The sequence below is a fragment of the Corythoichthys intestinalis genome, chromosome 14 (assembly GCF_030265065.1).
Source record: "Corythoichthys intestinalis isolate RoL2023-P3 chromosome 14, ASM3026506v1, whole genome shotgun sequence".
In the NCBI taxonomy this organism is placed as follows: domain Eukaryota; kingdom Metazoa; phylum Chordata; class Actinopteri; order Syngnathiformes; family Syngnathidae; genus Corythoichthys; species Corythoichthys intestinalis.
Genome location: NC_080408.1, coordinates 11101875 through 11116504, shown reverse-complemented (window position 1 = coordinate 11116504; position 14630 = coordinate 11101875). Strand labels below are relative to the sequence as shown.

Below are 14630 nucleotides of genomic sequence, written 5' to 3'. Positions count from 1 at the left end.
AAATGTAGTTCACGAACCGAAACTAGTAAAACTCTTTACACGGCTATTAGAATTTCCCCCCCTACTCCTTAAAATGGGTCCGTTACAGAAAGATTATTATTGTTGTGGTAATGTAGTACGTATTAGGACCAAATAAAAGGAAAAAGAAGGACTACTACCGGCTCTAGAGCCCTAGTGGCTCCCTGGAGCTTTTTCAAAGATTTTGAAAATGGAAAAAGATGGGGGAGGGAAATATATTTTTTGTTTTAATATGGTTTCTGTAGGAGGACAAACATGCTTTCAATTCATTAATATTGTAATGAAGTTAAACTTCAGGTGGCATGGTACAACAGAGTAGTCAAGTGGTGAATCATTCTCTATAGAATCCACTGCAGGGAAAATAATCATTTTATCATGAAGGCTAATTATGTATTTGTAGCCAATTTAGTCATTTTGATAGTAGGCTAATATACCCAATATCAATACATACAGCCGGTGTTGCTTTCATTATAAGGCTTATACAAGGCTTTTAATTTATTGCGGGTCCAGACATACTGTATCAGTTAATTTTTTTGTTCAAATATGGCTCTTTCAACATTTTTCAGTTGCCAACCCCTGTACGATGTACGTCGTTCTATTGCTACGAGAAAAAAGTCGTATTATTATATTAGGTAACGTAGCTGTAATCAACGCATTTTACGGACATGGAAAAGTAGCTGTGAGCTACGACATTAGCCTGGCTCATGAAATATTTCAGATCTATCTTTGTTATTGTTCATCTTGGGGAAAAAAACGGGCCGTGGCACGACATGGTGAGGCTGTCCGACTCCGATGCAGCCCACCACCACAGCTCCATAAAAGCCAAGGGGAAACCCTGTCATCTGTTCTATAGTTAGGTTAAGAACAGTTTAGACAGTGACACCAACTCTTGTCATGTCAGTATAAGAATCATTTTAAAACATATTAACCTCTATTATAATGGCCTTAATAAATTAAACGTGTTAGACGAAAACCCAAAGCGTCTGAGTTGTCATCTAACCACTACATAAACTGCATTGGTGCTTGCCAAAACTTGTTTTTTCTGTTTGTTTGTTTGTTTGTTTCACTAATGGTTAACAGTACACAACTATGAATAAGCTTGATAATCCAAACTTTACTTTTAAGTGTAAAATATCAATATTCATGAATTTTCAAGTGCAATTTTAAAATTTACAATTGAAATGTTTAACCCTGCATACAGTACTGACAAATTTACCGGTTCAGTAATGGACATAATATTGAGGCTAGACAAATGTCTTTTTTGTTGCTTAGGACGGATTCCGTTTAAAATACTTTTGTCACCAGCAGTACACAATACCTGCAGAGTGTCATCAATGAGAGTCAGGATATACTGGACAGTCTGTTCCTTGGAGATGTGCGCCATCAAGTTGAGAAAGGTCTTTGCACACTGCATATTTAAAAAAGGAATATAATGAGAGCGCCTAAGCATTCAGTCTGAGCATCTTATTGTGAACGAACACAAGTACCTGATGTCCTTCATTTGTCAGGATGAGCTGCTTTTCCTCAGAGTTGGCCACTTCAAACTTCTTGATGAACTCACAATCCTCAGCGGATATCATCTGACTCCTAACAAATTCATAAATTGTCAGCCATGGTGTGCCAATCAGTTAAAATGTACGGTGGTGATTATACAGTGTCCCCCCAGGATTGATAAATCTAAATTCAAGACTTTTAAGACCTTTTTTAATGCCATTTCAACTGAAAATTAATACTTTTCTTGCACCCAATATTTAGATAATATTGAATCATATTAAAAAAATAAAGCACTGAACATCAAATTTAACCTCACTTACTAAGTGTGTTTGACAAAAGAATGCACATTTATTGAAGATACAATTAAAACACATTTAAATATAAGGTCTTTCAGAATTTTTTCCCCCAGGATAAAATGGATTTTACACTATTATTGTAAAGCAACTTCAGAAATTACATTTGCAATACAACAGGTTTCCCTTTTAAGAGGACCTTGTCAAGGTGGTAGGTAGGTGATTGTCAGGTTGGACACCTTAACTGTAAAGTGCTTGCAATTGACAGTGAAAGTTTAAAAAACAGCCACTAAATGGCAGTAGTTTACCATTTATTACCACAAAATAAAAAAGCTACACATGACCATTTCCCTTGGTAATCGTTTTTTTTCTAATCACATTACAAGAAGTATACAAAACACATGTTAATCCCTTGTTAGCTATTGAAGACATTTCTTTTAATCAGATAGAGAAAATCCATACATCCATTTAATCAAGAAAAACATTTAAATATACCAGGAGGTGTTTTACTATCACCTAAAATATAATTTACCTATCACCATGCCATGTTATTCAGATCAACGTTACCCCGCACTCGTTCCAATAATAGACAGTGTCAACCGTGTTGTGTATCTGAGAGTGATGGTGAATCTACGACTCCGGTTTATCCATGCTAAGGCTAGTGCACCTGCCAATACCCCATTGAACATGTCTAACTCTTGAGTTAAAACTGCGAAATTCACATTCATTCGAAAGGCAAACCGTGCAGAAATACATTATTGCATCTAACACATTTTAATTGGAGAAATTGGCAACTTACTTAGAAATGTTAAGCAGGTCCACTGCCTTCGCATGACCCATAAACTGCGACCCAAAGTATCTGGATGCGACTTGGTCGCCGATCCAATACCTCACATGCTGGTCCAACTGTTTGGACTTGGTTGTCTTGTTGAGGCTTTCGTCGAACATAACAACTAAGGCATCTGAGCAGTTCCTTGCGTTAGCACACAGTACTGTGCGATTGCCTGCTGTTGTGATGTTGACGCTAATGATGCTAACGGCGCGCACGCACGAGGTGCAGTGCATCGTAAAAATTCTACGCGTCATCTTCGTTATGGATTTAAAAAAAAAAAAACTTCGTCACCGATATAATTTAGGTTGCACTGAGATGTTCTTGAAAATTAAAACCACGGTGAAAAAATTCCAGACTTACGACAGCTAATTTAATACTTTTAATACCTTTAATAATGGAAAACTAAATTCAATGCTTTTTTAATGCTTTTGATAACACGCGGGTACCCTGTTATAGACATGTGCTGATTACCGGTTTCAAGGTATACCGTGGTATGAAAACGTCACGGTTTCAAAACCGCAAAAAATTTCCCTCATACTGTCCTTACGGTATTAGCTATTTTTATGTCCTAAAAATGCAGGGAGAAATCCCTGACTTCGACTTGCAAGGCTCAACCCTACCCAACCGGTTGTTGCTCAGTGTCAGTGAATCAGCTGCGCTACACGATGGCTGGAGGAGGTGAAACTCCTGTACTTTTTCCCCAAATCGAAGAAAACGAAATCGCTGATATGGGAATACTTCGGAAATAGAAATGTTAGACGTCCGCAGCTTAGACGAGGGCCAACCGACATACATATAAAACATGTTTGCGGAGGGTGGCTGCCGAGAAGGCAATACATCCAGTATGATTTTGCATTATTACAAAATAAAAGGTGAGTAAACACTGTCATGAACATTTCCCATCAGCTACGAGGGTTAACTCCAGTGTGTTTAGTGTGTCTAACGGTGGTAAAACATGTCTTTTTTTCTCTCTGGCAACTGTCTGTGTTGAGAAAGAGTGTATATAATGCAAATATGACACGAGGCATACACACGTGCTTTTTATGGAAAATAATTCAATTATTTTTGTTCTGATGGTAAGAACGTTGAGGTGTGGCTGTGGGTTTAAGCTCACCAAAAGGACTGCATTTATTTTTATTTCATTTGGAATATTTCAGTTATTTTTTTATATTTATTTTAACTTAACATAATACTGTACATGGGTTCCAATAGACTAATATGTTTTTGAAAAATAAAAATCCTGTTGAATGGAAAACTTTTTTTTCAACCCATATACCTCAAAGCAACACATTTTAGAGCTGTAATTGCAATACCGTGATACTGTGATTTTTTTTTTGGCTTGAGGTTATCATACTGTCAGAATCTCATGCCTAGGAGCGAACTGAGAACAAAGTGCAATGGAAACTGCAAACTAAAGCCCAATCTATTCTGTGACTACTGTAATTGTTTGCTATGTGTAATAATGCCAAGTAAATGTATTTTGTTCCTTGTTCAATCGCCATCATTAAATCTTTACTCTGCCCAGCTGTGATTAATAATAAAAATATGCATCACTGTATTATCCACCACGTGTTTCCACTTTACGTTACAACTAACATGCTACTGCTAATGACACCTGAGATGGAAATGTCACACACCACACTTACCAAGCCTATGTCATTAGGGTACACCAGCACACTAATAACATCCAATACATGAGCTGCATCAAAACCTTAAAACCGCTTTTACATGGTGTATCCCAATGACCATCAGGATTAGAATATTGTTGGGGCCATTTTTAGGGTCATTTTGGTTTTTTCCCTAAATTCTGTACTGCCTGCCTGCTAGAATGCCTACCTGGCAGCTTACTTTCTCAACCACCAAACCGCCCACCTGATACTTCGGACACCATCTGCCATGCTATCAGACCTTTAATAAACTCGTTACCACTGCCAGCTTGACTTCTGCCTCTGTGCTTGGGCCCCCCGTTACCCCAGAACCAAACCAGTGTACAGTTGCCATAACAACAGAGGGGAGAAGTGAATTAAACTTACATGAACTTTTCCTTATTGTAACTATGAACAGTGCAAAAACCTTGCAAGATATTTTGCATTGACATTTAAAAAAAAAAAGACAACATCCACACACAATCTGTCTTAAATACCAGCCTCTGATTGGGTGGTCACTAAAATACACACTTGGTTATCGGCATGTTCGGTAAGGTTTACCGTGGTATTAAAACGACACGGTTTCAAAACAAAGAAATGGCTTGGAGCGGCAGTGCTCAGACTTCCCTCTCCAGCTGTTGCTCTGTCCTGTGTCTTGGTTACACTGCTGTTGCTGTCAAAACTACACTTGAGCTTTTTCAAAACCCCCTCAAAAAGTTAAGGCTAGTATGAGAGTATTTCGGCTACTGAAAAGAAACAGACGGTTGCAGCTTAGAGGAGGAAGGACAGCCGACGTGCAGGCAACACCTCCAACATGATTTCACATTTTCGTGACCATCATCCATCACTTTACACAAAATTTAAGGTAAGTAAAAGCTGTCATGAACGGCTATGAGAGTTCACTCCAGGACGTTTCGTGTGACTAGCGAAAGTACAACAAATTCTATAACGTAAGCTTGTTAACGAGGCTATTAACGTGGCTCGTTAGCATGCCAAGACGGCTAACTTGTTTCCTCACTATCTTCACTGTGAGCATACTTTTGTAAAGTCTTCCGCCATTGTAAACATCTGTTCAAAATAGGGCTGTCAAAATTATCGCGTTATTAATGGGCGGTAATTATTTTTTTAAATTAATCACGTTCAAATATTTGACGCAATTAACGCACATGCCCTGCTCAAACAGACTAAAATGACAGTACAGTGTAATGCGCGCTTATTACTTGTTTTTTGGTGTTTGGCTCCCTCTGCTGGCGCTTGGGTCCAACTGATTTTATGGGTTAGTACCATGAGTGAGCATGGTGTAATTATTGACATCAACAATGGCGAGCTACTAGTTTATTTTTTGATTGAAAATTTTACAAATTTTAATAATACGAAAACATGAAGAGGGGTTTTAATATAACATTTCTATAACTTGTACTAACATTTATCTTTTAAGAACTACAAGTCTTTCTATCCATGGATCACTTTAAGAGAATATTAATAATGTTAATGCCATCTTGTTGATTTATTGTTATAATAAACAAATACAGTACTTATGTACCGTATGTTGAATGTATATATCCGTCTTGTGTCTTATCTTTCCATTCCAACAATAATTTAGAGAAAAATATGGCATATTCTATAGATGGTTTGAATTACGATTAATTAATTTTTAAGCTGTAATTAACTCGATTAAAAATTGTAATCGTTTGACAGCCCTAGTTCAAAATAACATTTTCATAATACAGACTGTGGTGTTTTTTCGCTCAGAAGACTGTGTTGAGAGAGGGTGCGTGTGTCTATAATGTGTAAATAATGATACGAGTTATACTTACGGGTTGTGTCTCCTGCACTCACTCACCATTAATATTCAACTAATTAATATTAATAGTAGTAGTGGTATATTAACCTTTAAAAGTACTCACATTCCTGCATCAATAACCTGGAGTGCGAGAGAAATATGATGAAAATGAACAAGTCTCTAAAAATGTTGAGATGGCGTTTTAAAGTCAGTTAAACCTGCAATACATGATATATATATGTATGTATGTATGTATGTATATAATTTTATTTAGAAGTGTTTTTACTTTTTTATGGAAAATTGTTATTTTTGTTGCTAATGTTTAGCAACTTGAGCTGTGGCTGTGGGTTTAGTCAATAATATCTATTTATTTCAATTTTATTTAAAAAATTTCAGTTGTTTATTTTAACATTATAATCACGTTGATGTTCTGATTTGCAAATATGTTGTGAAAAATCCTATTCAGTGGATTTTTTTTTAAAACTCATACATCTCTAAATAACACATTTTAGAGCTATAATTGCAATACCGTGATGCTGTGAAACCACAGTATTTTTGCTTAAGGTTATCATAGCGTCAAAATCTCATACCGGCACATGCTTACTTGGTTATAGTTCACCCACAAAATTGCCTTTAAAAAACATGTCTTATATGTACAGTTGTGGTCAAAAGTTTACATACACTTGTGAAGAACATAATGTCATGGCTCTTTTGAGTTTCCAGTTATTTCTACAACTCTGATTTTTCTCTGATAGAGTAATTGGAACAGATACTTCTTTGTCACAAAAAATATTCATGAAGTTTGGTTCTTTTATGAATTTATTATGGGTGAACAGAAAAAAGTGATCAAATCTGCTGGGTTAAAAATATACATACAGCAGCGCTAATATTTGGTAACATGTCCCTTGGCCATTTTCACTTCAATTAGGCGCTTTTGGTAGCCATCCACAAGCTTCTGGCAAGCTTCTGGTTGAATCTTTGACCACTCCTCTTGACAGAATTGGTGCAGTTCAGTTAAATTTGATGGCTTTCTGACATGGACTTGTTTCTTCAGCATTGTCCACAAGTTCTCAATGGGATTTAAGTCAGGACTTTGGGAAGGCCATTCGAAAACCTTAATTCTAGCCTGATTTAGCCATTCCATTACCACTTTTGATGTGTGTTTGGGTTCATTGTTCTGTTGGAACACCCAGCTGCACCCAAGACCCAATCTTCGGGCTGATGACGTTAGGTTATCTTGAAGAATTTGAAGGTAATCCTCCTTCTTCATTATCCCATTTACTCTCTGTAAAGCACCAGTTCCATTGGCAGCAAAACAGCCCCACAGCATAAGACTACCACCACCGTGCTTGACGGTAGGCATGGTGAACTTGGAGTTAAAGGCCTCACCTTTTCTCCTCCAAACATATTGCTGGGCATTGTGGCCAAACAGCTCGATTTTTGTTTCGTCTGACCACAGAACTTTCCTCCAGAAGGTCTTATCTTTGTCCATGTGATCAGCAGCAAACTTCAGTCGAGCCTTAAGGTGCCGCTATTGGAGCAAGGGCTTCCTTCTTGCACGGCAGCCTCTCAGTCCATGGAGATGCAAAACACGCTTGACTGTGGACACTGACACCTGTGTTCCAGCAGCTTCTAATTCTTGGCAGATCTGCTTTTTGGTGATTCTCGGTTGAATCTTCACCCTCCTGACCAATTTTCTCTCAGCAGCAGGAGATAGCTTGCGTTTTCTTCCTGATCGTGGCAGTGACAAAACAGTGCCATGCACTTTATACTTACAAACAATTGTTTGCACTGTTGCTCTTGGGACCTGCAGCTGCTTTGAAATGGCTCCAAGTGACTTTCCTGACTTGTTCAAGTCAATGATTCGCTTTTTCAGATCCATGTATGTACATTTTTGACCCAGCAGATTTGATCACTTTTTCTGTTAACCCATAATAAAGTCATAAAAGAACCAAACTTCATGAATGTTTTTTGTGACAAAGAAGTATCTGTTCCAATCACTCTATCGGAGAAAAATCAGAGTTGTAGAAATAACTGGAAACTCAAGAGAGCCATGACATTATGTTCTTCACAAGTGTACGTAAACTTTTGACCACAACTGTATCTCTTTCCAACGCTAAATCTGAATAAATACATCGAGCACAAAAAACAAAAACAAAAAAAAAAAAAAAAAAAGGGGGGGGGGCGTTACTTCTCAGTTTTTCACTTATCGCGGCGGGTTCTGGTCCCCATTAACTGCGAAAAATGAAGGATCACTGTACACTGTGGTGATGGTGAGTCATCCAAAGTCTTTCCAAACAGCTATTCAAGTCATCTAGTGAAAATTTCTTTTTAGAAAAAAAAAATATATATATATATATATATATATATATATTTTAATATCGCAATACAATATCGCAATATATCGCAAGGCCCCAAAAAATCGCGACAATAGTTTTTTCCAATATCGTTCAGGCCTAGTACACAGTCTGAATTGTACTATAGGTAATCATTTATTGTGTAAGTGAGAGGCTGCTCTCTGCAGCGTGAGCCTCAAAGAAAAAATAAAAATTTTGCGGAATCGGATTGGTACTCGGTATCGGCAGATTCTCAAAATCAGGTGACTCCGACTCGGTTGCAAAAATTTGCGATAGGGAAATCCCTAGTATTCGTATAATACTGTTTAATCCAGGCTAAGGGGCTTTATCTTTGAATGCTGAAGTTTGGTGTACTAAAAAGGGACCCGGGAAGCCATGTCTCTGCACATTTGCTGCTTTTATGAAGAAAAACAAAAATTGACATTAAAAAAAAAAAAAAAAAAAATTGCACGTCCTGTGATGGGACTATTGCGCTTGTGCACATTGCGAAGGCGATGTTCAAACGATATACAAGTATTTTGCAGGCCTACCTGGTACAATAGACATCTCCATCATCATTTTCCCTTGCAAATTTCCAGGGTGGACTAATGCAGGAAAGTTGTATTGGGGACCCTTAAATCACATTTTCTAAGAAACACCCAAGTACAAAAAGAGTTTTCAGGACACCAAAAGAGCCAAAAAAGAGGAAGGAACGCTTTAAGACTGTGACTCAGTTTCTAACCATATAACAGCATTTACTACCCCTCGGACTACAAGATGTTGTGTTTTACTTACTGCAGGTACGACTGCCAGTTGACCAGATTGGCGCGAACCTCTGCCGCCTTGGCAGCGATGATGTTAGTGGGGACAGCAGCGTCCACTGCTCCGCGGATGTCCATCCTCAGCTGCTAGTTAATGGACCTTATGTAGAGACAGACCGTGAGGTAGACACCACCTGAATGAATTGGAGGAACACAGCAGCACACATGAAGGCCTTTTGAGACAAAGCGTCAAAAAATAGTGTAGTTTATTGCTTCAGGCTCGGCACAAAAAACAGAAATTATGTGTTATATTGGATAACAGAGGACATGTTGAGGAAAAACGTTCTGTACATAAATAACCCTCATTTACTCTATGAACACATATACATTAAAAACATTTTAAGCCTTACTTACTGTTTTACTTATTTACAGCCAATGAGTCTTGAACATACATTGATTATTTCGTTACTGTGGGTTAAGAAAATACTACGGCGTGTTCCGATTTAAATATCCGGCTACGTCGCAAACCAAAAACTCCTTAAGTGACCTTTAAGTTAATAAATTCTTATGGTGCATTTAAAGTAGCTGGACCTTATGTCATTGAAGAACCCAAAAAAGAAATAGTGTATGATGCTGTGTACAGAAATTGTTAGCGTATAGCTGGAATAAGCTAGCAAAAATAAACGAAGGATGCTAACGCGCAATATTCTCGAGTGCTCATTCAGTTGGAGAGCTAACCAATAAGATATTAATCACTCAATGATGTAATAAATGACAATCGTGCTAAATAGGATTAAAATTGGGATATTTTGTGTTTTACTCACCCGACTTCTTTTGACCAGCTGACAAGATGACGTCACATGAATCATGTGACAAGCGTCAGGCTGGCGGTCACGTGCGCACCTAAGAAAGAGCTGCTTGTGAATTATTTTTTGCCTTTAAAAAAAAAAAATAGTTATAGAATTTAGGTGGGGCAATTATTTCACTTTTTTTTAATATATATATTTTTTTCATCTAAAATAAAAATGACCATACGGGAACGTCATCGAGGGTCACATGAGTCTGTTGGGTCTGTCGCGTCTTCTACCACGTTAATCTGTCCTAAACACATAGCATTGTCCTAATCCCCATCTGCCTAGCGTTTGGTCACTCAACGTTCTTCCCTCCTTCATTCATCCTCTCTTCCATCATCGCGATGCACACAAAGACGCATGTCTGCTACAGACGCACCACAGTCAGTGTAGATCCGGAATGATGCTGAGGGGTGGCAGGGCCCGGTGGCGGCGGGAGCATGGTGCGCCCTAGAGTGGCCACGGGGTGGGAGGTCAGGCCCACGTTGGTCCTGCGGGGGATCCGACGCGGGCGAACCCTCATGTTGCAGCGTATGCAGAGGCTGACCCGGGCGTGCCGCCGCGGCGTTGGCTGCGCCGTCAACTACAATGACCGCGACGAGCAGGAGATGGTGTGCCTTGAGGTACGCACCCATCACTGATGCCAGTCTACCAAACTAGCTACCCATCAGACCTACAGTACCTAGTAACCTTTATCACCTGCCACTTAAAAACCCACCACCCACCCACCTAATTTCCTCATCTAGGTTTCACTACATTGTTCACGGTTCACCATTATCGTATGGGATTCTGATGGTATGATAACTTTAAACCAAAATACACTGGTATGAAAAAGTATTGGAACTTTTTCTGCATAAAATCACCATTAAATGTGATCTGATCTTTGTCAAAATCACACAGACGAAAAAACAGTGTCTGCTTTCTGTCAGCATCTCTGGCAAAAATAGAGTCAATATGTATTATAAAGAGGAAACATGTAACGACTCTAGTGTAGCCCAAAGTGGCACAGTAGTTTTTCTTTTTCATAAATCTGCTCAAGTAAAAGTAAAAGGTATTGCTTGCTAAAACTACTCCATGCAGTACATTTTTCTCAAAAAGTTACTCAAGTAAATGTAAAAGAGTAAATGTAACGCGTTACTACCCACCTCTGCATATGACGGAACCTATGTTGCATTTTTGTCTCATTGCCATCTCATCAGACGAAAACTGGCATTCGTATCGTTATGTTTTAGCCTCCCAAGCCACATTTTGTTCGTTGACGAAATATTTTAATTATCGTCATTGTTTACGAAAACAAAAAGGTTTTGAGTTTATTTTATAGTTTATGTACAGTGGTATGAAAAATTATATGAACCTTTTGGAACTTCTCACATTTCTGCATAAAATCACCAAAAGATGTGATCTGATCTTTGTAAAAATCACACAGATGAAAAAATAGTGTCTGCTTAACTAAAAGCACCCAAACATTCATATGGTTTCATATTTTAATGAGGATAGTATGCAAACAATGACAGAAGAGGGACAAATAAGTAAGTGAACCATCACATTTAATATTTGTGCCCCCCCCTTTGGCAGCAATAACTTCAACCAGATGCTTCTTGTAGCTGCAGATCAGTCTGACTAATCGTGGCCCATTCTTCTCTACAAAACTGTTGTATTTCAGTCAGATTCCCGGGATGTCTGGCTTGAATCGCTGTCTTTGGGTCATGCCGCAGCATCTCAATAGGGTTCATGTCTTGACTTTGACTTGGCCACTCCAGAACACGTATTTCATTCTTCTTATACTATTCTGAAGTTGATGTACTTTTGTGTTTTGGATCATTGTCTTGTTGCAGCATCCATCCTCTTTTTAGCTTCAACTGTCTGACAGACGGCCTCAGGTTTTCCTCCAAAACATCCGGATAAACTTTTTAATTTATTCTTCCATTAATGATTGGAAGTTGTCCAGGCCCTGAGGTAGCAAAACAGCCCCAAATCATGATGCTCCCTCCACCATGCTTCACGGTGGGGATGAGGTGTTGATGTTGGAGAGCCGTTCCATTTTTCCTCCACACATGACTTTGTGTGTTACTCCCAAACAATTCAACTTTAGTTTCATCAGTCCACAAAATATTTTGCCAAAACATCTGTTGAGTGTCCAAGCGCGTTTTTGCGAACATTAAACGAGCAACAATGTTTTTTTTTTTTTTTTTTTTTAAGACAGAAATGGCTTTCTCTGTGGAGTCCTCCCATGAACACCATTCTTGGCCATAGTTTAACGTATAGTTGATGTGTGCACAGAGATTTTGGACTGTTACAGTGATTTCTGTAAATCTTCAGCAGACACTCTAGGGTTCTTTTTTACCTCTCTGAGTATTCTGCGCTGAACCCTTGACGTCATCTTTGGTGGACGGCCACTCCTTGGGAGAGAATCAACAGTGCCAAACTCTCTCCATTTGTAGACAACTTCTCTGACTGTTGATTGATGAACATCCAGACTTTAGAGATGATTGTGTATCCTTTCCCAGCTTTATACAAATCAACAATCCTTGATCGCAGACAGGTCTTTTGACCGAGCCATGATGCACATCTGACAATGCTTCTCATCCAGAAATTACTTACCAGGAGTGTATTTAATAGTGGGAAGGGCAGTTTTAAAACACTCATCAGTGATTGGGCACACACCTGACTTAAAATGTTTGGTAAAAATTGGTTTCAGTTGCTCTTTAAGTCTTCTTAGGCAGAGGGTTCACTTACTTTTTTTCCCCTTTCTGTCATTGTGTGCGTGCTATCTTCATTAAGATCTGAAAACCTATAAATGTTTGGGTGGTTTTAGTTAAAGCAGACAATGTATTTTCATCTGTGTGATTTTGACAAAGATCAGATCACAATAGATGGTGATTCAATGCAGAAATGTGAGAAATTCCAAAAGGTCCAGCTACTTTTTCATACCACTGTACGTTGTACATTCTGTATCGACCACCATATTAAGTTGTTCCCAAACGGCTTAATTAAAGCTCAAGTGTTGTTAATTTTATTGTGGGATATATTTGGATGAATATTGGCTTATTGTTCTTGTGTTGTAATGATTGTTGTCAATGCAATGGCTGCTGCGGCTTCCCGTCAAACGTCTATTTGCGGTGGGTAAATCACGTCTGATTGGAAGCTTAGGAAGATTAAAAGAGGAAGGTGTTGTGTCTTCAAATAGCTCCTTGCTGATGTAATGTTCACAACATCCGGTATACCAGCACAATATAACAAATGCAGTTGACCGTATTGGTCATGTGATAGTAGATATGGTGCACCAAAACCTCTAAAAGGGTGCCATTTTTTTAAGAATTATGTTTTGTTGAGTGGGGGGATTGAACCATTAGCCTTTAAATGTTATCAGACTTGCACAGTAAGCATAAAAAGTTGAATTCCACAAATATACTTTGTCGTGTCTTTTTCATAATGCACAGGTATACTAGTTTTACTCGATTTTAGTTTTGCGATAGGCTCTTGCTAATAAAACTGGACTACTTTTACTTTCTTTGAGAGTTATTTGATTTGATATTTCTGCAAACATTCGCAAGACACGTGTGGTTTAGATCAATACACAACATGTCATAACTCAAGCTATAACTGTGAGTGGTACGAAACAGTCGGAAGAGTTTGTTGTTTTTGTTTATATTTAGCCTACGGAATGCAAATCTTTGCTCACAATTCAAGACATGGCCGGTCCTGAGCATAGGTGAGCTAGGCGGTTGCCTAGGGGGCCATCTAATGGAGGGGGCGCCACATTACCCTTTTACCTTACATTTGCCCTAGACGAAAGTGTAGCTATGAGCCACCCCTCACCCCCAAAAATTACAATATATATATTTTTTAATATTGCCAAGATTGTATTTTCATAAATTAAAGGGTGTACTCAATCAGAATAAGCCAAAACACTGTGGGATTTAAGCTATCATTTTTAAATAAAAATGAATTAAAAGTTATCCTTATGGCACTTGTTGCATGTTGTTACCGTATTTTTCGGACTATAAGTCGCGTTTTTTTTTCATATTTTGGCTGGGGGTGCGACTTATACTCAGGAGCGACTTATGTGTTGAATTATTAACACATTATGATATAATTTCACATGTTATTTTGGTGTTTTGCAGTGACACTGATGGTTTTGTAAAGTTGTTAGCATGTTCTTATGCTATAGTTATCTGAATAACTCTTTATAGCTATGGCCACGTTCGCATTCTGCCTTTGGCAGTGTATGTTCAATTGTATTATTGACTTTTTTATCTTGAAATGGATGCATTTAGTTTGTGGCGCTTTCACGCCCACGTGAGGGCGCACTCGCACTTGTTTACGTGAAGAAGAGTGCTCACACGCCAGAAGAAGACGGACAGCTACGTAGCTCTGAGTGAGTGAGTAGGCGAGTTAGCGAGAGAGAATAGACGGCTGCGAACCTACTTTCATTTTTTATGCTTTTAAATCATCTCTACAGAGGCAACGCCTGCGTGTATCATCTTTTCTGTTGTTGTTGTGTGTTTTACACCCGCGGTCGGACACTTAGAGCCAGTTGTGTGGTTGTTTGAACGATGTGCTAATGATAGCGAACGCATGCTAACCTGTTACTTATTACTAATAGTACCTAATTA

At 38.5% G+C, this 14630-nt stretch overlaps 2 protein-coding genes across 5 annotated transcripts in view; one reads left to right on the top strand and one right to left on the bottom strand.

Annotated features, from left to right (window-relative positions):
- atp6v1h (ATPase H+ transporting V1 subunit H) overlaps positions 1-14630 on the bottom strand; it is a 77727-nt gene that overhangs the window by 46988 nt on the left and 16109 nt on the right. For 2 of the 4 annotated variants that reach the window (XM_057856923.1, XM_057856926.1), the window contains exons 2-5: positions 9988-10066; positions 9198-9357; positions 1506-1605; positions 1337-1426 (exon numbers count right to left, since the gene is read on the bottom strand). In XM_057856923.1, the coding sequence (XP_057712906.1) occupies positions 1337-1426; positions 1506-1605; positions 9198-9301 (294 nt within the window). In that variant the 5' untranslated portion in view covers positions 9302-9357; positions 9988-10066. Of the gene's footprint in view, positions 1-1336; positions 1427-1505; positions 1606-9197; positions 9358-9577; positions 9729-9987; positions 10084-14630 lie in introns of those variants that run through there. The other 2 variants (XM_057856924.1, XM_057856925.1) reach the window with 2 other exon arrangements.
- Positions 10337-14630, top strand: part of rgs20 (regulator of G protein signaling 20) — a 35563-nt gene continuing 31269 nt past the window's right edge. The window contains exon 1 of the mRNA XM_057856927.1: positions 10337-10637. Coding sequence (XP_057712910.1) covers positions 10455-10637 — 183 coding nt within the window. The 5' untranslated portion in view covers positions 10337-10454. The remainder of the gene's footprint in view (positions 10638-14630) is intronic.